This window comes from Lipotes vexillifer, unplaced genomic scaffold, assembly GCF_000442215.2.
Source record: "Lipotes vexillifer unplaced genomic scaffold, Lipotes_vexillifer_v1.1 scaffold13, whole genome shotgun sequence".
Classification (NCBI taxonomy): Eukaryota; Metazoa; Chordata; class Mammalia; order Artiodactyla; family Lipotidae; genus Lipotes; species Lipotes vexillifer.
Window position 1 is genome coordinate 1,194,287 of NW_006790761.1, and position 22,490 is coordinate 1,216,776.

General features: G+C 50.8%; 1 protein-coding gene across 2 annotated transcripts; it reads left to right on the forward strand.

Moving 5' to 3' along the window:
* Nucleotides 1-10,691: 10,691 nt before the first annotated feature.
* Nucleotides 10,692-19,457, forward strand: MOB3C (MOB kinase activator 3C). 2 transcript variants are annotated; one of them, XM_007463938.1, is made up of 4 exons: nucleotides 10,692-10,810; nucleotides 14,390-14,858; nucleotides 16,931-17,133; nucleotides 17,450-19,457. In XM_007463938.1, exons 2-4 carry the CDS (start codon nucleotides 14,441-14,443, stop codon nucleotides 17,477-17,479), a joined length of 651 nt encoding a protein of 216 aa, XP_007464000.1. In that variant the 5' UTR covers nucleotides 10,692-10,810; nucleotides 14,390-14,440; the 3' UTR covers nucleotides 17,480-19,457. The 2 variants fall into 2 exon arrangements, with proteins under 2 accessions (XP_007464000.1, XP_007464001.1); XM_007463939.1 differs by lacking the exon at nucleotides 10,692-10,810 and adding an exon at nucleotides 14,291-14,303 and having other exon boundaries at nucleotides 14,430-14,858; nucleotides 17,450-17,479.
* Nucleotides 19,458-22,490: the final 3,033 nt, after the last annotated feature.

Sequence of the window (22,490 nt, forward strand, 5' to 3'; positions counted from 1 at the left end):
CCATACCTGGACAAAGAAAGGGAGGCATGAATGCAGGACTCAGAGCCCGGGAGCTGACATCTGGGTCAGGAGCCAGGTGGCACTTGAAGTTCCAGGCCAAGGTGCAGGGCCTGCCAGATTATTTGGCTTATCAGACCAAGTTACTCCTGATTACAGACTGCTACTTACTTAATTCCTTGTCGACTCACTGCACATAACAGTTTATAGCTTAAAGAGACCAAAGCCTGTAATTTACCCACCTGGTTGGGCATCAGAAACACCTGAAGAACTTGCCAAAGATGTTGATTCTTGGGCCCCACCACTGAAATATGGATTATTTTGGTCTGGGTGGAGCACGGAAAACAATTTTTTTTTTAATCTCTAGGTAATTCTGAGGTTCAGCCTGGTTTGGGAACCCCTGCAAAAGTTAGTGATTTTAGGGCTTCCCTGGTGGCGCAGTGGTTGAGAATCCGCCTGCCGATGCAGGGGACGCGGGTTCGTGCCCCGGTCTGGGAAGATCCCACATGCCGCGGAGCGGCTGGGCCCGTGAACCATGGCCGCTGAGCCTGCACGTCCAGAGCCTGTACTCTGCAATGGGAGAGGCCACAACAGTGAGAGGCCCGCGTACCGCAAAAAAAAATTAGTGATTTTATAGCTGAGGAAAAAGACCCCAAACCAGGTGAAATGACTTCCCCTACATCATACAGGGTATTGGTAGCAACATTCCTTCCATCCTTTTGTTGCAAATTTTCTCTGCACTTTCGTCCCAGGCAACACAAGCGGAAGATATCTGAAAAATAAGGATTTGATTATTGTCTGCTTCTAGGGACAATTTCTGGGGAGAGGCTAACTGTTCCTAGCATGTCTTGGGTGAGGACCTTGAGGGACAACAGAGGAAAGCAGAGGCCTTCTGACTCGTGAAGTCCAGATAGCTTCCTCGTTCAGCTGTGAGAGCTGAGAATTCCCCAGGCCCATGACCCCTGGAGCCCAATGCTGGATTATCTGTTGCACTGGATTATTGTGCCTGGACCCTGTGGCTGCATGGAGAATTGTGTGTTGCCTGTGTAGGCTGAAGCTCTCCATCCATCGTATGTGCATTTGTTCTCGCCTGTGGTGAGGGAGCAGAGGCAGATGATGTATGGAGAGCTGGGCAGAAAGCAACGATGGAGAATGGATGGAAACTCAGCTACAAAGCTCAGCTGGGAGACTCACACCCCACTGGAGCTGGGATTGATTGGCTGGAACTTTCTCTCCCTTCTCACTTTTTCTCAGAGACAGCAGCCTGCACTGTGTCCTCTGGGTGCCCTGGTGGAGAAGGAATTGCTCTCAAGGTCAAGGAAGCTCTGGGTATCTCAGAGGTGATCTACCACGTGCCTTATTCCAAGAGGCAGGCGACCCTCCACCCTAGAAGCCAAGTGACCCTCCAGTAGCCTTCTGTTTCCTGAACCCCTTCTCTCTGTACTTGGTCTCCTTCCTATCTCCTTCTCCTTTTCTACCCTCGGCTCACACTAAGTGACGTTCTTTCTTGGGTGCTATCTGTATGGAGTATGACCTGTCCCAGCAGATTTTGCCAGGGTATCAAAGAGTAAGCAAGAAATCTAAGGTGGTGTCAAGGTTACTGAGGATGGTTGATGATCTTAATGCTGTTAATTGCATTAACGCGGATCCAGGTACAAATGTCTGCATTCATCTACTTTCCCAGAACACTTTTAGAAAAGTGCCTACCCCCTTTCAAATTTGTTCTCCTTTCCCTAACCTACAGGGTGGGTCATGTGACTACATCTGCTAAGCGCTCAGGCAATGTTGGGCAAGGGGGTGGACCAAGAATGGAGTTGGGAGGTGGGAGTTTGAGTCCCAACTCTGCCACTTTCAGGCTGTACCCCTTGGCCAAGTCATTTCACCTTTTGCTGCCAATACTCACCTCCCATGGTTGTTGCAGGACTCAAAAACGTCTGGAGTGATGAGAGCACTTTGTGAACTAGAAAATTCCATACAACAGTCAGTTACTGCCACAGTGTTCCAGGGGAGAAGGTAAAATAAATAAGAACCCACTTTTAAGGGTTTACAATCCAAAGGGAAGACAATAATCTCATGGGCTTAAGCAAGGAGCATTTCTGCAAAACACTAAGAACTTTCTGTGCCAAGGGGTCCCCCCCTGAGGAGGGTTGGTTCCAGGCAGCTGGCATAAGGCAGGAAGACTTCCTGAAAGAGAAAAGCACACGCCCTTAGTTCTCTTAGCCTTGGGCAATGCTGTGCTCCTACAGATGCTTCTTGAAAAAGGCCCAAATGCAGCCCATGACCAGCTGGATAACAACTTCAGGAAGTCACAGGCTGTACTTGCCATGGAATCCAGACTCCACGGAGTGCAGTGTGGGTCTCCACCAAGAAATAGTTCCTGCCCGCTGCCTGAATTGCTGCTTCCTGGATGTGGAGGGCACAGTTTTCCGACTTCCAGGAAATGAGGCCACAATGCCACCTAGGGGTTCTCCCAAAGAGAACTGCAGGGCAGAGTTTGGGGTGTCATCCTAACATGGCCAAGGCGTTCTTCCCCCTTAGGGGGATTGTCTTTCTCTCTTTCATGCCCCTCCATCCTTCCCTCTGGAGGGAAGGACAACTTAACAGCTACAGAAAGACAAATCTCCCTCCTTCCCAGGGTTGATGAGAGGAAGAAAAGAAAATGCATCTCCAGCACATGTGTAGAGATGGTTCAGAGAATGTCTATCATCATCAGTATTTATCTGTGGGCTGATCCCTTTTGCTCCCTGCTCCTCAGTTTTCTCATGTACTCTGTTGAGATTAGACTGAGTGATAGCCAAGGACCCTTCCCCTTTAAGAACCACCCCCTCTCTGACCTGCTGCTTACTAAGCATCTTCTGCAGCCTGAGTCTTATGAGCTATGAAGTGGGACACCTGGGCCTAGTGGAAGTTCCTCAGAAGACTGAGGCTTTGTCATCACCTACAAAGCAAGGGCAATATCTGCACCTGGCCCCAGTACAGTGCCTGCCATCTAATGAGCCCTCAGTAAATACTTATGGAATAAATGAATGAATGAACAAATGAATGAAATAGATATACTGTTTCCACCCCACCATGCTGCCTCTGTAAGATGTTAAAACTATACTAATTTACCACTTTTATTATTAGAAGACATCACCCTAGCCCTCTTGCAAGTCCCCCATTTTTACCCCACCCCACAAGTACCAATAGTATATGGGGAACGGGAAGAGGTTATCTTAGTCCATCAGGCTGCTATAACAGAATACCATAGATGTGGTGGCTTATAAACAACAGAAATTTATTTTTCATAGTTCTGGAGGCTGGGGAGTCCAAAATGAAGGCATCCACAGACTCAGTGTCTGGGGAGGACCTCCTTCCTGGTTCATAAACAGCTGTCATCTCACTGTGTCCTCACATGGTGGAAGGGGGAAGGAAATTCCTGGTCTCTTTTATATGGGCACTAATCCCATTCCTGAGGGCCCTACCCTCATGGCCTGATCACCTCCCAAAGGCTTCATCTCCAAATACCATCACAGTGGGGGTTAGGTTTCAACATATGAATCTGGGGGGACACAAGCATTCAGTCCATAATAGAGGTTCTCAAACCTTAGTCTTCTATATAAACACCACTGGGGAGCTTGCTAAATGGCAGAGTTGTGGGCTCACCCCAGAGACACTGAAACAAAATCTTTATGAGAAGAGGCCCAGAAATCTGCCCTTAGTGTGGTTCCTTTTTTAAACATTTCATTGTTGAAATGTTCAAACATTGAGCCAATAATAGCATGAAACCAGGTCCCTATGATCCAACATTTAAAAATTTCAACACATGACAATCTGGTTTCATTTATATCCCCACCCACTTTTCCTCCAAATCCCGGATATCATATTGTTTCATCCATATATACTTCCATTTATATTTCTAAAAGACAAGTACTTTTTAAAAATTCCTAAAATAAATAACAATAATTCCTTAATACTATCAAAAGTGCAGTCATATTCAAATTTCCCCAATTGTCTCATAACTTTTTTTAACATTATAGGAATTTTTATTGAAATCAGATTAAATTTATTCATTAATTTAGGGGAAAATCAACATCTTTTTTTTTAATTAGTTAATTTTTTGGCCGCGTTGGGTCTTCATTGCCATGAGCGGGCTTTCTCTAGTTGCGAGCGGGGGCTACTCTTCCTTGCAGTGCGCAGGCTTCTCATTGCGGTGGCTTCTCTTGTTGCAGAGCACGGGCTCTAGGCACGTGGACTTCAGTAGTTGTGGAGCTTGGGCTCTAGAGTGCAGGCTCAGCAGTTGTGGTGCACAGGCTGACTTGCTCGCAGCATGTGGGATCTTCCTGGACCAGGGCTCGAACCAGTGTCCCCTGAATTGGCAGGCGGCGGCCTCTTTACTGCGCCGCAAGGGACGTCCCAACATCTTTAATAATGACAGTGTTTCTATCTGAGAATGCGTATCTTTCCATTTGCTCATCTTATTTTGTATCCATCAGTGTTAAAGTTTTTTCATATAGGTTTGCATCTCTTGTTAGATTTATTATTAGTTATTTTATCATTTTTTGTTGCCATTGTAAGTGGGACTTTCTTTTTCCATTATATTTTCTAGCTAGCTGTAGTTTGAATATATGAAAGCTATTAATTTATGTATATTTTTGTACTCTGCTACCTTACTGAGTTCTCTTATTGTTTATAGTAAATTTTTAGTTGACTTCCTGCCTTTTCTAGGGAGACAACCGTATTGTCTGCAAATAATAGCATTTTCCTTCTTTTCCATTTTTACACTTCTGATGTCTTTCTCTTACCTAATTGCATTGGCTATTACCTCCAATATAATGTTAAATAATAGACGTGGGCATCCTCATCTTGTTTGTGACTTTAGTAGAAATGATTCTTGAATTACCGCTTAACAATTAGCAGTTCTTAAAAAAATAAATATTAGTACCATAACTACTCCATTTGGCTCTGAAAAACATATATTTTATCACATTAGGAAAAATGCCCTTGATTTCTATCTTATAGAGTTACTTTTAAAAATCAAGTGTTGATTTTGTCAAATGTTTTTCCAGTACATATGGAGGTGATAATTTGATTTTCACCCTAGATCTATTAATGATGAATTTTGTTAATAGTGTTCCTAATTTTTTGGTGTTTTTTTAAAAAACTTTAAGTATAGTTGATTTACCGTGCTGTGCTAGTTTCTGATGTACAGCAAAATTTTATATATATATATGTATTTTTTTCCGTTTCTTTTCCATTAGAGGTTATTAGAAGATATTGAATATAGTTCCCTGTGCTATACAGTAGGTCCTTGCTGTTTATCTATTTTACATATAGTAGTGTGTATCTGTTAGTCCTATAACTTTTCTTTTTACAGTTGGTTTGTTCAAATCAGGATCCAAATAAGATCCATACCTTGCAACTGGATAGTCTTTTAAGTCAGTTTTTTTAAACTCTTATTTTTTAACAATTTTAGACTCACATAAAAGTTGCGAAAATGATACAGAATTCCTGTGTACCCTTTACCCAGCCTCGTCCAATGATAGCCTTACATAACCATAGTAGAATGATCAAAACCAGGAAATTGGCATCAGTACAATACTATTAAAACTACAGAATTTATTTGGATTTTACCAGTTTTTGTATGTACTCATTTTACATTTTTTTCCTTTTGTATATAAGTCTATGAAATTTTATCACATGCATAGGTTTGTCAGGATACAGAACTGTCAGGATACAGAACTGTCACCCACAAAGTCCTCTGTGCTTTTTTTTAAAATTTATTTTATTGAAATATAGTTGATTTACAATGTTGTGTTAATTTCTACTGTACAGCAAAGTGATCCACATATATGTATACACATATATATATGTATATATATTCTTTTTCATAGTCTTTTCCATTATGGTTTATGTGCTATGTCTTTATAGTTGCATGCACCTTGCCAACTCTAACTTCTGGCAACCACTGATCTGCTCTCCATCACTATAATTTTGTTATTTTGAGAATTTATATAAATGAAATCATATAGTATATTACCTTTTAAGGTTGAATTTTTTCACTCAGCATAATGCCCTTGAAACCATCCAAGTTGTTACAAATATCAATAGTTGATTTGTTTTTATTGCTGAGTAATATTCCATATTGTCACTTTTAACTAATAGGTGTCCCCTCATCTCTTTTGTTTTCTTGCTATTTATTTATTGAGAATCTAACCTATAGAATTTTCCTCATTCTGGATTTTGCTGATTTCATCCCCCAGTGTCATTTCACTTGTTCCTCTATTCCCAGTCCTTCATATAACTGATAGTTAGATTTCCAGGCCTAGTCAGAATTAGATGGTTCTCTGTAAGGAACCTCCATCCCCACTGGCAACTCTGAGGCACATGTTACTGAACACACTTGGAGAAAGGATACCGCGGAGGAAGGAAGAAAATGCCATGGGGACTGAAGCAGTCTGAGGAGGCTTGCCTGTAGGAGAAGGGCTATGAACTGGGGTGGTGCTCCAGGCAGGCAGCTTCAGAGGCTGAATGTGAGGCACCACTGTGGCAGAGGAGGGGTTAGGGTTGGACAGAATGTCCTGTGCAGGCTTCGTGGTGGGTTCTATGGAAGGCTGAGCCTGGGACACTGGTGAACCTCCCCCCACCCGACTATCACCTCCACTCCTGGGACACTTCTGAGCTGAGAACAAACCCAAGTGATTGGAGGGCGTGCACCTGGGGGAGGGGGCAGTGCCTACCTAGCAGGGCCATGTTGGGGGTCAGGTCGGGGGGCTGTGAAATTGTCCTAAGGCCCTTATGCACCCTAGGCTTCCACCACAGCCTCTAGAGGTCTCCTTGCCTCCAACTCGAGAGGTGGATGGGGAGCTGAGAGGGAGGAGGACCTTGGAGCATGGGCAAGGTTCTCAAGGTCAGGAGGGCACTCCTGCTCTTCAAAGGGACTGAAACCCTTTGAAGCCCATGTCACAGGGGGGCTGTGCCATTTTTGCTTGCACACTTCCCTCCGGAGAAGTGAGTGTAGCCATCCAGGATGCATGGTTGGAGAGCTCTGATGTGCCAAGTGTCTCCTCGTGTTATCCTGGTCTCTGCCCCGTGCCCTCCAGGACCAGAGAAATAAGTGCAATCCCTCTTCTACACAAAAGCCTGCAGGGTGCTAGAAGGCAGCACCCCCAGAAAGACTGGCTGCAGCCTTCTGCTGTTTACGAGGACTAGCACATCTGATCCTCACAGCTCTTCCGTGGGAGGCTTATTATTACTATTGTTGTTGTTGTTTCTTTGTTTTGTTTTGTTTTGTTTTGCCATGCCACTCGGCATGTGGGATCTTAGTTCCCCGACCAGGGATCGAACCCATGCCCCCTGCAGTGGACACGTGGAGTCTTAACCACTAGACCCCCCAGGGAAGTCCCAGTTGTTGTTGTTTCTGTATTACAGAAGCGGAAATAGGCTCAGAGAAGTCCCACAGAATTTTGATGTACATACTTCTCAACCTTGTCTTCCCCTGTCACATTCCCTTGAAACTTGTCTTCTTCAAGCTAAAGGAAGTCCAACCTTAATTCCTCTTACTGCCATGAGGGTGTCCTTTGCTCTTCCTCAGTGTGCCAGGATGGAAGACCCAGGATAGGAGATCCTGCCTTCTGGGCAGGGAAGGGCAGAAACTGAAATAGAAACCTTTCCTTGGGAGAGTGAGGAGAAGGTGGGCCCCATCAGACTACAGGAGCAGCCAGATGCCTGGTGGGGTGAGCTGGGACTCATTGCTCATTCTGGGAGAAGTTTGGGATTGGGGGACCTTTCCTGGCATAGGAGGGGCTGGGGAGTTCCCAGGGAGAGGTCACTCTGTATCAGTGGAGTCACTGGGTACAGGCCCACAGAGGCAGGAGCAGGAAGCTGGTCTTGATAAGGCACTTGGAATGGTATGGCTGGAAGATGCTTTTGTGGTACAGATGGGGAAAAGTGAGGCCCAGAGAGGGGCAGAGGCTTTCCCAGAGACACAGAGCAGGGCAGGAGCCCAGGTCTGGACACTACTCCACTGCCACTTGGCTCTCCCATCAAGGAGCCTGGGCTGTGCAGTGGGAGAGGGTACATCTTCAACTAGGTCTTTGATGACTCCTGCCAAGCTTCAGAGATGGCCTTATGTGAGCACTTATCATACTCAGGACACAGTGTCAGGGAACAGTGCCTGTCCTGTGTAGGTATGCAGTGCTGTGGTATTACAGCATGCCATCAGAGAGGGCAGGAGTAACCCAAGGACACAAAGCTAATACATGGTAAAGCCTGGACCTTGTTCTCCAAGGTCTGGGTCTTCTCAGCCCCAACAGAGCCTCCTGGAAGAACACAGTCTCTCTAGCCCAGACTGAGAGCCACAGGAAGGGGGTACAGGATGTTTGTGGGATCTGGGCTATCTCTGGCTTCTCCCAACCCTTCCACCTGCCTCCCATCCCACATGCCAGCCTGTCATCTTGTATTGAGGCAGACACCCAGGGGCTCTGTTGACAAGCTGGGAACTTCTGAAGTTTCTTCAAAATGGATCATCTAAATTTCCCACAGTGTAAGATTCCATGCTTTTCACTCTTCAGCAAGCAAACTCCTGCCTATCTTATAAAACCCAGCTCAGAGGTACAGCAAATGACGATGTACAAAGCCACAGAGGGAGTCACATCACATTCCAAAGAATCTTACAGTCCATGATCTCTGACCACAATGAAATACAATCAGAAGTCAACAAGATATATAAACCTCCCATAGGTTGAGACACTAAAAAACACACTTCTAAATCATCCATGGGTTAAAGAGGAAATGACAAGGAAATTATGAAATATTTAGAACTGAATGATAAGGAAAGCACAAGCAGTTTCTACTTCCTTTGTGAAGTCAAAGTCCCAGGGCCCATGTGCTGAGTGTTTTCCGCTGCCCCTCCAGATGCACTCCAACCTCCTCCTCCAAGCTCTAGGTCCCAGGAGGCTGACCTCTATGGGTTGCATCAACTGGTTCCCTTGTCCTGGGCTTCTGGTAGGATTTGGCCAATGGGGAAATCTTGCCAGAAATCAGAGGGAGGGAAGTGGGGCCCCTTTTTACCCCCAGCCCTTTGCAGTATGATTGCTGTGGGCTGAGTATGTCCCTCGAGCTCCGCACAGCTCTGGTCAGTAGTGCCATCCTCATGGCTCCCATTTTTACCCCTCCCTCCAGTTCAGGTTAGACAGCAAAGGGCTACTAGTCCTTTGGTGATATGCTATCCCTGTGGTTTCCTTACACCCTGACTATACTTCTAAACACTGCTTTCTTTAAACTCTCCTCAAAGCATCCACTTTGGGTATTCCATGTGTTTCACACTGATAACTCCACACTTACCAAGTGCTCGCTGTCAGTCCATAACCGTGTTCTCACAACTGGATGACTAAGCTCTGACCTTGTGTTATCTCTGTGTGTTGACTGCCCCCCCAGCTGACCTGTCAGCACCTGAGGTCAGCAACTGGGTCAGCTCCGTCACCTCATCCTCTGCTCTCAGTGCACAGCCATGCTCAATAAAGGGTATTAATTAGGATATCAAATAAATGAAGGACTAGGTTTGAATTCCTTCTGCATACACTAGAGCATGCAAATGTTGGCCTACAGAGGATCTGGGGCTGAGTTAAGACTCAGATATCAAAAAAAAAAGAGAGCTTTAGACTGGGATAAAAATAGGTATTCAACAAAAGAAAGAATCTTCAGTTCTATGAGCTAAGATTTTTAAGGATCCAGTGTGTTCTCATGCCATCCAGCAAGCAGAAGATCCAGACACAAGGGGAGCCCAGTGGGGCTTCTGTGCCATGTAAATGCCCATCTCCTGCCTCGAGCTCTCCCTTATCCCTGCCTGCTCACCCCTCATACCCCTCCAAGGTGACTTCTGTAGCCCATCTGTCTGCCTTGGCTCTCCCACCCTAGAAGGCCTCGAACCTTCCCTACCACCCTAGGGCAGAGCCAGCCAACTGGTCCCTGGGCCTGGGGCGCACGGCGTGCATTTTGTGCTGCTGCAGAATATTTGTCTGCCCTCAGGGGAAGAACCCAAGTAGAAAAGTAGCAAAAGCAAATCAGGTCTTGAAGGCTTTGGATTTGGCTGGAAGAAAGGAAGGAAAGAAGATATCCCAAAGTGGGAACAGCTGGAACAAAAATGTGGTGGGGGGAAATGGGGTGACTTCCGCCCAGGAGTGAGGAGAATTTGCCCAGCCTAAGCCAAGACCCCAGCCCTGGTGGGGGAGGTGAAAGTCTGTGATTTGAGCACTCTTGAGGGCCAGTCCTTTCAGTGCTGGGGTAAGGGACTCGGCTCATTGTAACCAAGGCATTCATTCATTAAGTGCCTGCTATGTGCCAGGCACTATGCCAGGAGCTGAGGGTATGGGAGTGCATAGTGATCTCGAGCTCAGGGACACACAAGACAGAAGATTCTAGGAGGGCAAGGAAACCACCATTATCCAGCTACAGACAGAAGCTGGGCTTGTCCCCATTTTACGGTCGATGAAGTTGAGGCTGCCTCCTTGGCCCTCCTGAGAGGGCCAGCTCTTAGTCCTTTGCTCCTGGGAAGATGGGGGAGCGATACAGACTCTCCGGAAAGGCGGGGGTATTGGGGTTGGGGGGGGTCCCCTCTCCCCGCCCCTTCCCCGCCCCCTGGCCGCAGCGTGGCCGGGCAGGGAGGGCCGGGGCGGAGTTGGCGTCGCCTTGGGGCGGGAGGGCGACGCGGGCTCGGCAGGCAGACGGGCAAGAAGATCGGCGCGGCAGGCGACGAGCAGAAGGAGGGGACCGCCTGCTGGGGATGTGACCTCGCGGCCAGACCGGACTCGCGCTAGCCCACCCGGCGGACCCCGTGAGTGCGTGCCCCTCGCGCCCGGCTGCGCACACGGCCCAGCCTCGTTTCCACTTTCATTTCTCCGGCCGTCCCAGCGTGGCACCGTCCCGAGGCGACCTGTGCCCGAGCAGGCTGGCCACAGACCTCGGTCCGGGTCCGAAGCTCTGAGCTGGAAAGTAGGGGCTGGGGTTTAGGCGAGTCGGTGGAGGAGGGCGTGTCTTCGGAGGCGGAAATTTCAGGCCTGCTCCTCTGGGTCCTAAGAACCGTCTGTCCTGGCGGCTGGGCTGGGGAGGCAGTAGCGTCAGGGGTCCTGGGAGAGGCCGAGGAGTGGTCGTAGGTGGCCAAGCGCCGCGGGGAAGAGCTGGGAGTCCTTGCCTCTACTTTTCACTTGGATCTCTGCCCTCAGCCCTCCCGCCTGCCCCCACCCCCAACACACCAACACACACACACACACCAACACACACACACAACACACACACCAACACACACACAACACACACACCAACACACACACACCAACACACACACCAACACACACACCAACACACACAACACACATACACACCAACACACACAGCACACACACACTAACACACATCAACACAACACACACCAGGCACACACAACACACACCAACACACACACCACACACACACCAGCACACACCCCAACACACACACCCCAACACACACCACACACACCAACACACACAACACACACACACACACCCGCACTACTCTAGGCTGGATTCTGGTTTCAGACTGGGGCCAAGATCCTGGGTCAGGCCTGGGGGAGTGGCAGGTGTGGCTGAGCATCAGAAGCAGGCAGGGCCCCTCTGTGGTCTTCATTTGGGAAACCCAGATGCTCACCCAGGGAGCGAGCCATTATTAGCCACTTAAGGAGTGAAAGCACATCCAGGGTTAGGAAACGGGGGCCAAGAGGGGGAATGGCCATGGTTCAGAAGTTCAGGGAGGGGACAGAGATTCTGTGAGAGTTAGAAACTCAGTAAAGGGATGGGAGTGGGAAGTGAAGACAGACAAGTGGCATGGATACAAGGGCATCTATCCATCCCCCCACCCCCAAGCTTTCATTTTCCTGGGGAAAGACCCAGGCCTTAAAATTCTGCAGCAGGAAGGTGGGACTCTAGCTCACTGGTTAGGACACCAAAGTTGCTGTGGGGTGTGGGGAAGGCTCAGTGTGCTGGGGGAACAGGAATTAGGTTGGTCTAGTTGATGGGAAGATGCTTCCCCTTTCCCTCCACTCCCCTCCTTTCCCCTTATCTTCATCAGACCAGCGACCAGCCAGTGCAGGAAAATGGCCCTTTACTAGTTGTCATGCCCCACCTTATCCCAGTGTCCAGTTCTGCCATTGGAGATCCCCTGCCTGTAACTTGCTGTGTGAATGCAGTCTCCTCAAGTCCCCTTACTGGGCCTCAGTTTCCCCATCCATACAAGAAGTGGGTTGGGCCAGTTGATTTCTCAGGGCTATTTCAACCCTATGATTCTTGATTTTGAGCTTTCCTTAAAGCCTGAGCATCCGCTATGTGCCAGGCCCTGACCAAGGCTGGGGGGTGGGGCTGGTGGGGGACCAAATGGCCAAAGAGTAATCTCCACCCAAGGACAAAGAGATCTGGGTTCAGTAGAGGGGCTGTGGGAGGAGGTAGCATTCAACCTGACAGTGTGAGTCAAGCCAAGGGACCAGTGTAAGAAAACACACAGAAGCAGGAGTTGGGGGTGTGTTCAGGGATCAGGAAGAAGCCCAGGGTGGTTTCTGTAGGGAAGTGAGGCAGGAAAGCTAGGGTGAGGTGTTGAATGCCAGGGTGAGGGTCTGTTGGTAGCTGTCACTGAGGGGGGCTGTGCAAAGGTGGAGAGCCCAGGGACCCAACCTAATTGCAGTGTGAATGATTTTGGAAGCTCCTGCCCCAAGCAGAGTTTAGAATGCACGCTGCAATTCAAGCATGGAAATCTCCTCTTGGATCAGGAAGTCCCACACTGGGGACTTCTTTGGGTGAGAAGTTGAGGGGTAGGGGATGGATGACCTGCCACGTCTTTGAGGTTTTTTCAAGAGGACAAGATCCTGCTGGGAGACCTGCCCCTACTCCCCAAACTCCTCTCATTTTACTTGACTTCCCCTTGGCCTGTGTGTTGTGTGTTTTAGACTTCTCCACTAGCTTGACTTGTCTGACATGATGACCCACACGTACCTTTGGTTACCCCCAATTGTCACCTTGTTCCCACCCTCCCTTCCCCAAACCTGTCCCAGTATTTCTAGAGATGTGAGAAAGGAAAATACTCCAGTGTCAGCTCTGAGGTCAAGGCCAGGCTTTGTGGCTGTATTCAAGCCTCAGTCTAGGGTTAGAGTCCAGGACTCAAACTGACCAGGGTCAGGGCCAGGTCATAGTTCAGCCTGCAGCCAAAAAGCTCAGTGTTTAGCCTACACTTAGCCTTAGTGCTCAGTCTGGGGTCAGGATCAGTGCTCATGTGGCTAAATTCCAGTGGGTACTTGGCTCTGCATTTCCCAAGAGCTCACACACTCACAGGGGAGATGAGGTGACTACCCTGGAAGTCCCAGGCCTGTGACTGACCGAGGAAGTTGCATGGCCCAATCCATGCCTGCTGTAGGGGTCACCCAGCAGTGGTGCATGAGACAAGAACCCAGGTCTCCAGCCTTAAAGCCTGGGGCTCTTATCACCGTCCCCAAAGTCTGTTCGGAGACTGAGATCCTTCAATTCTAAGAGGCAAAGCAAATCCTTCTGAATTCTGGATGGGCCCAGCTGGGTGATTTGACTGCATTTTCCTACCTTCCAGTGCCGGGCACATAGTATGTGCTGTAGGAATGTCTACTGAATGTCAGGTGCAGTGGGAGGGGCCACCAGCTATTCTGGTTTGTGTTTCAGGCTGGAGGAGGCGAGCTTGGGAGGAAGGATCTCCAGCCACTGCTGGGGAAGTGGTGCCCTTCTAGACCTGCCACCTCCCCCTCCCTCCAGTGCCTGCAGCCACACTCAGAGGCCACCCAGCTGGCCATATGAGAGCTCTTTCCTTTCAGGGTAATAAAAGGAAAGTACATTTTTGGTAGAAAAGTCCCTCGTGCTCCCTGGGAATCCCCGGTGGCCGGATGGACTGTGGGATATCTCAGAGGAAGCCGAGGGCGGGGGCTCTCCCCCTACCCACAGGACAATGCAAACCGGCTCTCCCACGCTTTACCAACTAGCCCATGGGATCCCCAGAGGTCATCTTGTCCAGGCCCCTGCCTCCTGCAGGGGCCCCTGCCTGAAGGAAGCCTCTGCCAGCTCTCTAATGGTTCACAGCAAGTCTGAGGAACACCTGTCTGGAGCCCAGGCCCAGCCCTCTCTGAGCCACAATGAAGGTGGAGAGGAAACTAAACAAGATGGGAGGGCTGTGAATGCTTGGCAGGGGGAGCTAGGGTATCTGGAAATAGGGCAGGATGCTGGACTGTGGGGATGAGGAGGATTTAGATTCCAGGCAGAGAATTCCAGGCCAAAAGCCGAGAGGTGGGAGGGAAATGATGTGTTGGGAAGTCAAGCCCATTTGGTAAGGACCTGACCACCATGCTCCCCCATGCCCTTGGCCCTAGCAGGGCATCCGCAGGGCCTGCCCCTGGACCCCCGGCCCTCGGCCCATCCTGGCCATGGCGCTGTGCCTGAAGCAGGTGTTCGCCAAGGACAAGACGTTCAGGCCGCGGAAGCGCTTCGAGCCGGGCACACAGCGCTTTGAGCTGTATAAGAAGGCGCAGGCGTCGCTCAAGTCGGGTCTGGACCTGCGCAGTGTGGTGAGGCTGCCACCGGGCGAGAACATCGACGACTGGATCGCCGTGCATGTGGTGGACTTCTTCAACCGCATCAACCTCATCTACGGTACCATGGCCGAGCGCTGCAGCGAGACCAGCTGCCCGGTCATGGCCGGCGGGCCCCGCTACGAGTACCGCTGGCAGGACGAGCGCCAGTACCGGCGGCCGGCCAAGCTCTCGGCGCCTCGCTACATGGCGTTGCTCATGGACTGGATTGAGGGCCTCATCAACGACGAGGATGTCTTTCCCACGCGCGTGGGTGAGTGCCGCCTGGCAGGCAGGTCAGGCCTGGCTAGGGAGGAAGGGAGCCAGCGGGCCCCATCGCGCAGATGAGGCGTTTAGCTTGATGCAGCCATATTGTAGAAGAGGAAACGGAGGCTCAGGGACATCGTGGCTGCTCAAGATCAGGCATCTTGAGCTAGGGCTGCCTGGCTCCCAGTTTGCGGCCTCTTTTTGTCTGAAGCTTGAGTGTCCCTCCAGGGAACACCCTGGCAAGACCACTATGATTCTCAAAATCTTCCAGAACAAGTGCCTCAAGGTGCTCCCAGCAGGTCGCCCGCCCTGCTTGGGCTGATCTGACTTGCTGCCTCCTGGGAGTCCCCTCTGACTCCTGGCCCCAGGAAAGGGAAGGGGGTGGGGCCCCATTGGGGCCAGATGGTATCTCCTCCTCAGTGGGCTCTGAAGGTAGAATGTTCCCTTGTCAAGCCCAATCCATGGAGCCTTTTCTTTTCTCAGCTGGGCAGCCTGGGCAGGTGAGGGTGGGGAGAGGAGATGAATGATGTCATCCTGGCCCGGCTTCCCCACCCAAGGGCAGCAAGACACGGTATTGGCTCAGGAGCTGAGCAGGCATGACCCTGTGTTCATCACACCAGCTGCGCCTCACCTGGCCTCCTGTTCATCTGTGCTAAGGCTATGGGAATCAGAGAGGGGCGGGGCAGGGTGGTCAGGCCCGGAAGGGAGAAGTCTGAATGCTGAGGGCCTTGAGTCACAAATCAGTGCCCACGCCCCTCCCCAGTCAGTGGCCTTCCATTTCCTGCACTATCATGTCCAACATGAGTATCTTCATTTCACATGAGAGGAAATAGGCCGAGAGAGGGACGGTGCACCGAATCAGGAGGGACTCAGAATGAGCTCAGGTCTCTTGAGGCCCAGGGCCCCATGTCTAGATGGACAGGACAAGTCTGAGGGACCTGGGCTGGGCCTGGAAGGGCTCACAGGGAGACAGGGCTCAGCCCCACCCGACAGCAGTGAGGAAGGGGAAGGGCCTCATGGAGCGGGGTGAGTCAGTGTGGGCCTGCGTCTGACCGCTTGTTCCCTTCTAGCCTTCACCCCCAGGCCTATGAGATCCCAGGTGCCTGTGCCTTAATCCTGGGATGGCTCTGCCACAGCAGAGAAGAGAGAGTAGCCACCAAGATCTCCACCGTGAGCATGGGGGACTGTACATGCTCACGGTGGAGATCTTGGTGCCTTTTTCACAGGTCCTGGACCTTGTCTCTGGCAGGGTCTGTGGCATTTATCCCTGAGGGGTGCTGCAGTGCAGTGCAAAGAGGGCTTGAATCCTGCCTCCAGTCTGTACTAATTAATAGTTGTGTGGCCTTGGGCAAGTGGTTCTACATTTATGCACCTCTGTTTTATCATATCTAGAATGGCTGCCATACCCATTATCATACTAGGCTAAAGGTGCAAAGGACCCAGCACAGGGCCTGGCTCACAGATGGAAGGTTCTTGTGAGTCTTATTGACTATTTGAAGGACTGAGAGATATACGAACTTGTTCATGAAGGTCTAGTAATTCTCAGGATTGGCGTCTGGGGCCTGCTGTGTGAATGTTGCGAAGGGGAAGGAGTCGGTAGGGCTGGAGAGGCAAGTCAGGATCAGATCATGAAAGGCCTTGAGCAGGCGCCATGCTGGGAAGTTAGGACTCAATCCTGAAGGCCCATATTTTTAAAAATGGACCCCAGATATTTATGAACTCTCCTTGGAATTGCATCCGAGGGTGTTGTGTGCGAGCACCTACAGATGCACATGTTTCTGGGCATAACTTCCATTATAGTCTAAGAAGGGTTGGTCAGTGACCCAGCAAAGTAGCAGAGTCCTGTTCAGGGTGATGGGAAAATCAGAAGATGATTTGTCTTTCAGCAGAGGAGAGGCACAGTGCTTCATTAAAAAGGGAAGAGTGGGAGAAAGCAAACCTTGATCTGTTTCCCACAGGGAAGTGTGCTAGGGGAGAGGCCGTCTTGGGCAAAGGCCGCCTGTGTAGGGGAGGGCAGGGCTGGGCAGAGTTTCATCATCAGATTGCTGATGCCCCATATCTGCCCATCCCGCCCCCTAGGAGTTCCCTTCCCCAAGAACTTCCAGCAGGTCTGCACCAAGATCCTGACCCGCCTCTTCCGCGTCTTTGTGCATGTCTACATCCACCACTTCGACAGCATTCTCAGCATGGGGGCCGAGGCGCACGTCAACACCTGTTACAAGCACTTCTATTACTTCATCCGTGAGTTCAGCCTGGTGGACCAGCGGGAGCTGGAGCCACTGGTGAGGCCAAGCCCCCACTGCCCTCCCCCACAGGGCTAGCCTCTGAGTTTTCAGATCCGAAGGCTACCTGCTTTAAGAAAATCCAATATCCAAGTAGATATGTTAGGGGACCGCAATTCAATGGATTTTGTACTTTAATAGCGACTTCATTCAAGTATCAGTTTACAAGCACAGATCTGCAGCCTGGAGTTGGGAGGCGGTGGTGGCGGGAAGGGTCCAGGCTCAGGCAGAAGAGTAGCCGGGCCCTGTGGTTTGGAAACGGGCTGCCTGGCAGGTTGAGCTCTGACTGACCCCTCCCCACCTTGTGTCTCTGCAGAGGGAGATGACAGAGCGGATCTGTCACTGAGCCCAGACCTGGACCTTGTTGCCCATCAGATGGACCATCTGAACACAGAGTGGCCAGGGAGGGGACCCTCAGAAGTCTGGTAGCAGAGGGACCTGAAGGCCCTGGGGCCCCTCCACACACCCAAAGCCCCTGGACTTCTGGTTCTCAGGAGTCTGCCCACATGTCCCCCTGACTGTTTTTGAGTGGAGTAGGGAAGAGCTTAAAGGTGGGCAGACAGGTAAAAAGGAGCAGCTAAACCCTTAGCATGATGTCTAGTCTGCTCTGACACTTGACCCTTCCACGGTGGTTGCCAAGCCTGTTTGGGGAACATGGATGTGGCTGAAGTGACAGCAAGAAAGATGCAAGAGCATGAGCAGCCTATGTGTGAGTGGACACGGATAACGTGTGTATATCGGTGTGTATGTGTATGATTTTGACTGTGGGGTGTGTCTGTGAGAGCTACGTGCCTTAGACTGTTCCTGGCACATAGTAGGCCCTCCATAAATGTTAGGTAAATTGATGGATGGATGGAAGGGAGGAAGGAAGGAAGTAGGGATTAGGGCCATCGGACCATGACCACTTAGGAATGGTGACGAGTCAGTCTCCCCATTTGGTGTGTCTGACTATGTGTGTAAGTGCACAAACTGTGGTGGTAGATGTATCTCCATGTTTGAATCTTCCAGGCTACCATCTTCCATCAGCATGAGTTCTGGGGAGCTATTGATGCGGGGAGGTAGGAAGGGGGGCCCTGCGCTGACTAAAATCCTGGCCCACCATAGGTTCTGATTTGCTCAGCTAGAGATGCCCAGGAGCTGTCATTTCCCTCATCCCTCTGCCTCCAGGAGGCCTGATTATAGATAGCCTCATGGGCGTCAGGGGTGATTCTTCATATCCACAAAGATCCCCAGTCCTTAAATCAGGAATCATACACTCCAATCTAGCTTCCTGAATCTCCAGATGTGGTTGTGAGGATCTGAAGCCCAGCACAAGATAATCCTCCAACCCACAAAGCTAGTGAGCTTGAATTGGGAAGCTCCGGAGCCTTATCTCCCGCCTGGGACATTGAGGACCACATAGCTGTGAATGGACTCTTCCAGGCTTGGAGAGCCCCCATCCTTCAAGTACCTGCCTCCTTCCCAACCATCCCTGAAACATTCCAGCTGGTTGGATCTCAGAGCATAGCTATCCACAGAGAAACTGGCATGTTTATTCAGCACTTATTACTCAGCACCGCCATGCCCAGCCCTGTGCCCAGACCCACAGGTGGGGAAACTGAGGCAGGGACAAGGCCCTCCTCTCCTGGAGACTCCAGGCTCGGGGGCCAGGATGGAGAGCCAGAAGGAATCTGAGAATCATCCAGTCTCACTCAGAATCATCCACGTACATGGGAGGAAACTGAAGCCAGAGGAGAGGCGGGAGAAGCTGTCCAAGGCCTCCCAGCAAAGCTTTTGTGGAGCTGGAGTGGAAACCAGGGGTTCTGACTCCCACCCCTGGCCTGTGGATTGCTACACAGGGAGATGAGATGTACTCCAAAGGAGGGTTTGACAGCTCTCCAGGATACGACTGTTCCTACTTTGAGCAAGGATTTCTAGCCTGATGCCAGAGTGCCCCACCACCCCTGTGGTCTGCTGGGGTTGTCTGTTGAGCCAAACCTCCAAAATCATGCCCCTCTCCATGGCCCCGCAGCTGCCAGATCTCTGGGGAAGCAGATGGGGCTCCTGGGTCCAGCCAGCTGGACCTGGGACATCTGCCTCCAGAGAAGTTCCCAAGGGAAGCACTGGCCCAGCAGCTTTGCCAGAAGCTCTGGTGTGAGGGAGGCGGTGGGGGGTGGGGTGGTATGTGTCAAAGATTCTGCCAAGGAGGACTGTGGATTGGAAGATGGAGTCTAGGCTATGGCCAGTACTGATTACGCGGCAGGGGGCAGGGGATGTATTTTTTTGTGAAACAGAGGGAAATTTTATTGTTGTTATTTTTGGTAAAATAAAGGAGGCAAACTAAAGGCCCTGGTGGGAAGCTGTGGTCTGGGTGCCACATGGCTCCTGGGAAGGCTGTGGAAGGAACTGGGCCAGAATGGGGCAGGGAGGGCTTTTTGTCCTGAGATCCTGGGCCATGTGGAGGGCTGGCTGATGTGGTCATGTCTGGCCCAGCTCTCCAGGGTGGGGTCACCAAGGTTTTCCCAGGGCTCTGAGAATCCTAGACCCAGAATTCCTGGGCTAGGGCTAGGAACCTCAGAGTGGGGAGGGCTGGCCCTTACCTTCGGGGAACTCAGTCTCTTGGGAAAGTCTTTCCTTGTTTCAGCTCAGGTCACCTGGCACTGGCTACTCTCACTCCACCCCCTTAATCTGGGTGGTTTATTGGAGCTAATGGGTTAAGGTACAGGGCAGAAATACAGCCCTATCGGTAATCACAGCAGAGGAAACACTTCTCAAAAGAAGGCTGTCGGGGGCTTCCCTGGTGGCGCAGAGGTTGAGAGTCCGCCTGCCGATGCAGGGGACGCGGGTTCGTGCCCTGGTCCGGGAGGATCCCACATGCCGTGGAGTGGCTGGGCTCGTGAGCCATGGCCGCTGAGCCTGCGCTTCCGGAGCCTGTACTCCGCAATGGGAGAGGCCACAGCAGTGAGAGAGGCCCGCGTACCGCAAAAAAAAAAAAAAAAAAAAGGAAGGCTGTCGGGTGCTCGCTAGAGCTCCCAGTGGTGGCAAGACATGGGGCTGACTCCTCAGCTTCTTTCCCAGGAGACACCTGACACTCTTAGCTCAGGTCTTGCCGTCAGTCCACTGCCCCTTACCTCAACTGCCCAGCCAAGAGTTGAAAACCAGCTTGGTTCTTAAGAGTCAGCAAAGGCCCACCTAGAGCTCTTCCTGCTACCTGAGAAGGAGACAGCCTGGCTTTGTGCAGTGCCTCTCCTGGGAGACACAGACCTGGGCTCCAGTCCCAGCCCAGCCCCCAAGGTACTCTGGCATGTACTTCATAATCAGGTGTGGGAGTGAGGGACTTACTGATCTCTAAGCTCCTTCATTACAGTCTGTGGATCGTTCACAATAATAACTAATACTGTGTGTTAGGTACAGCTCTAGGTTCTTGACATATGATAGCTTGTTGAATCGTCTGTCTTGGGCTAGTTGCCTAGCTCCCTTCCTGGTGCCCGGTATCCCTCCTTTCATTGCTGTAGGATCTGGAAGGCCCTGCACTCTGCAGCCCCTTCTTCTGGCTTTACCAGAGGAGGCCCCAGTCCAGCATTCTAAAAGGTGGCTCTGCTTGCACACCTCCTGTGACAGGTCACGCACTACCTCCTCGATTACTGGACAGCTTAGACTCTTAGAAACGTCAGGCTCTGGGATCATAGTTGTTCAGGAATACACCGTATGAGCGTAGACTTATCTCAGAACTGCGTGGCCAAGGCCCGCACCTTACACGAGAATGTCTGAATACATCAGGAAGCCCTCACAAAACTACTCTGAGAAATTCAGAGAGGGATGCTTGGAGAAGACTAGACAGAGAAAGGAGAAGATAAAAGAGAGAGCTGAGGCCTCAGCTACACAGAGAAAAGAGCCCCCCATAGGGCAAAATTTGGCAGGAGAGGATCCTTGGAGAGAGGCAGTGTATTGAAGGTAGAGGGATAGTTTGGCTTGCTTCCTCATTCCCTGCTCCAAATATTTTTATGGATCTTGAGCCAACAGGAAAACAGAGCCGTCTGCAGCCTAGCTGCCCAGCCATTCTCCCCACCTTGGAGCAGAGCATTCACCTGCTGAGTAAAAGATGCCCCACCACCCTTGGCCCCCAGGAACACTGCAGCCTCTTGGAAGTTTCCTGCTGCCACTCCCACTGCCCCACCATCAGGAGCTGTGTGGAGTGTGTGGTGAAGGGAGCCACAGGCATGGCTGGAGCTCCATCTGATTTGGGGAGCCCTTCCTTAAGCCGTTCCTCCTGTGAGCCCCCCAGAGCCCTCATCTCTACTGTTAACTGAATTTGGTTGTCATGCAGGGAACACAGCAATTTTGAGAACCTGGGCTGGAACACAGACTTGAGTGACTGAGGATCATCTAGCTATTGAGACATTCAGGGAACAGAGATGGGAACAGGCTAGCGCAGCCTCTGAGTATTTGAGGCTTGGATGGGCCTGGAAGGCGACGGTGAGAGAGGTCAACTTACACAGGGGCTTTGAGGTTGAACTGAGAGATTCTGGAAGTGACTTACTTAATACAGAAGCTTGGGAGAACCCGCCCTGCCTCCAGCCAGTCACCCAGACTGGGAAATCTAGCAAAGCCTTGAATGTTCCCTATTGTTCCAGACCTCCAGACCTCCTTCCATCATACAGATGAGAAGACTGAGCCCAGAAGGGGAAAGGGAACGAACATTTGTCAGGTGGATGATGGGAAGGAAGTCCAAGAGGCTCTTTCACGAGCATTGCTCGCCAGACCCTCACAGCAATCCTGACACAGGCAGGGAAGGGATGTTTACTTCCATTTCACAACGGAGGAAACACACTCAGTTAGGGCCTGCCTTAACCTCAAGTCAGCACTCTCACTCCCTCATCACACTTGCAGCCTGGGGGAGGGTCGGGGGTTGGTTGAAATATTAATTTATTTGCAGGTAGTTTTCTGCAAGAAATGAAATTTTTACGTTTTTTATTCTAAACCACCATTACCTACTGGGGGTAATACTTTACTCAAGGAGAAACTCTCACGGTGAAATTACAGGCACGCAAACCTTTTAAATTTTACAGAATTCGTTCTCGTCTTTAAAAAGACTGGCAGCATTTCCCCATATGTAAAAGGGATTTTAAAAGTTCCTTCCCGGCATGCAGAAGCGCTCGGTAAATATAATTATACCTGCTGCTGCCCTGCCAACCCCCTCCTTGCACTTCCCGGGTTTCCCGACCTCCACTCAGGAAAAGGACTGCCAGAAGTAGCTAAGCCCCGCCCCCTATCCCAGCAACCTCCCCGCCCTTCACCCGTCACGCCTGCGCAGTTTGCTTAGCCCCACCCACACTCGCCGGGAGTAGCCATCAGGGCGCAGGCGCAGCTCCTCCCTA

Bases quoted from the DNA above. Each gene is read 5' to 3' on its own strand.
- MOB3C (XM_007463938.1), top strand. From the start codon at position 14,441: ATGGCGCTGTGCCTGAAGCAGGTGTTCGCCAAGGACAAGACGTTCAGG. The intron at 14,859-16,930 runs GTGAGTGCCGCC...CCCGCCCCCTAG, and splicing joins TGTCTTTCCCACGCGCGTGG to GAGTTCCCTTCCCCAAGAAC. The intron at 17,134-17,449 runs GTGAGGCCAAGC...GTGTCTCTGCAG, and splicing joins AGCGGGAGCTGGAGCCACTG to AGGGAGATGACAGAGCGGAT.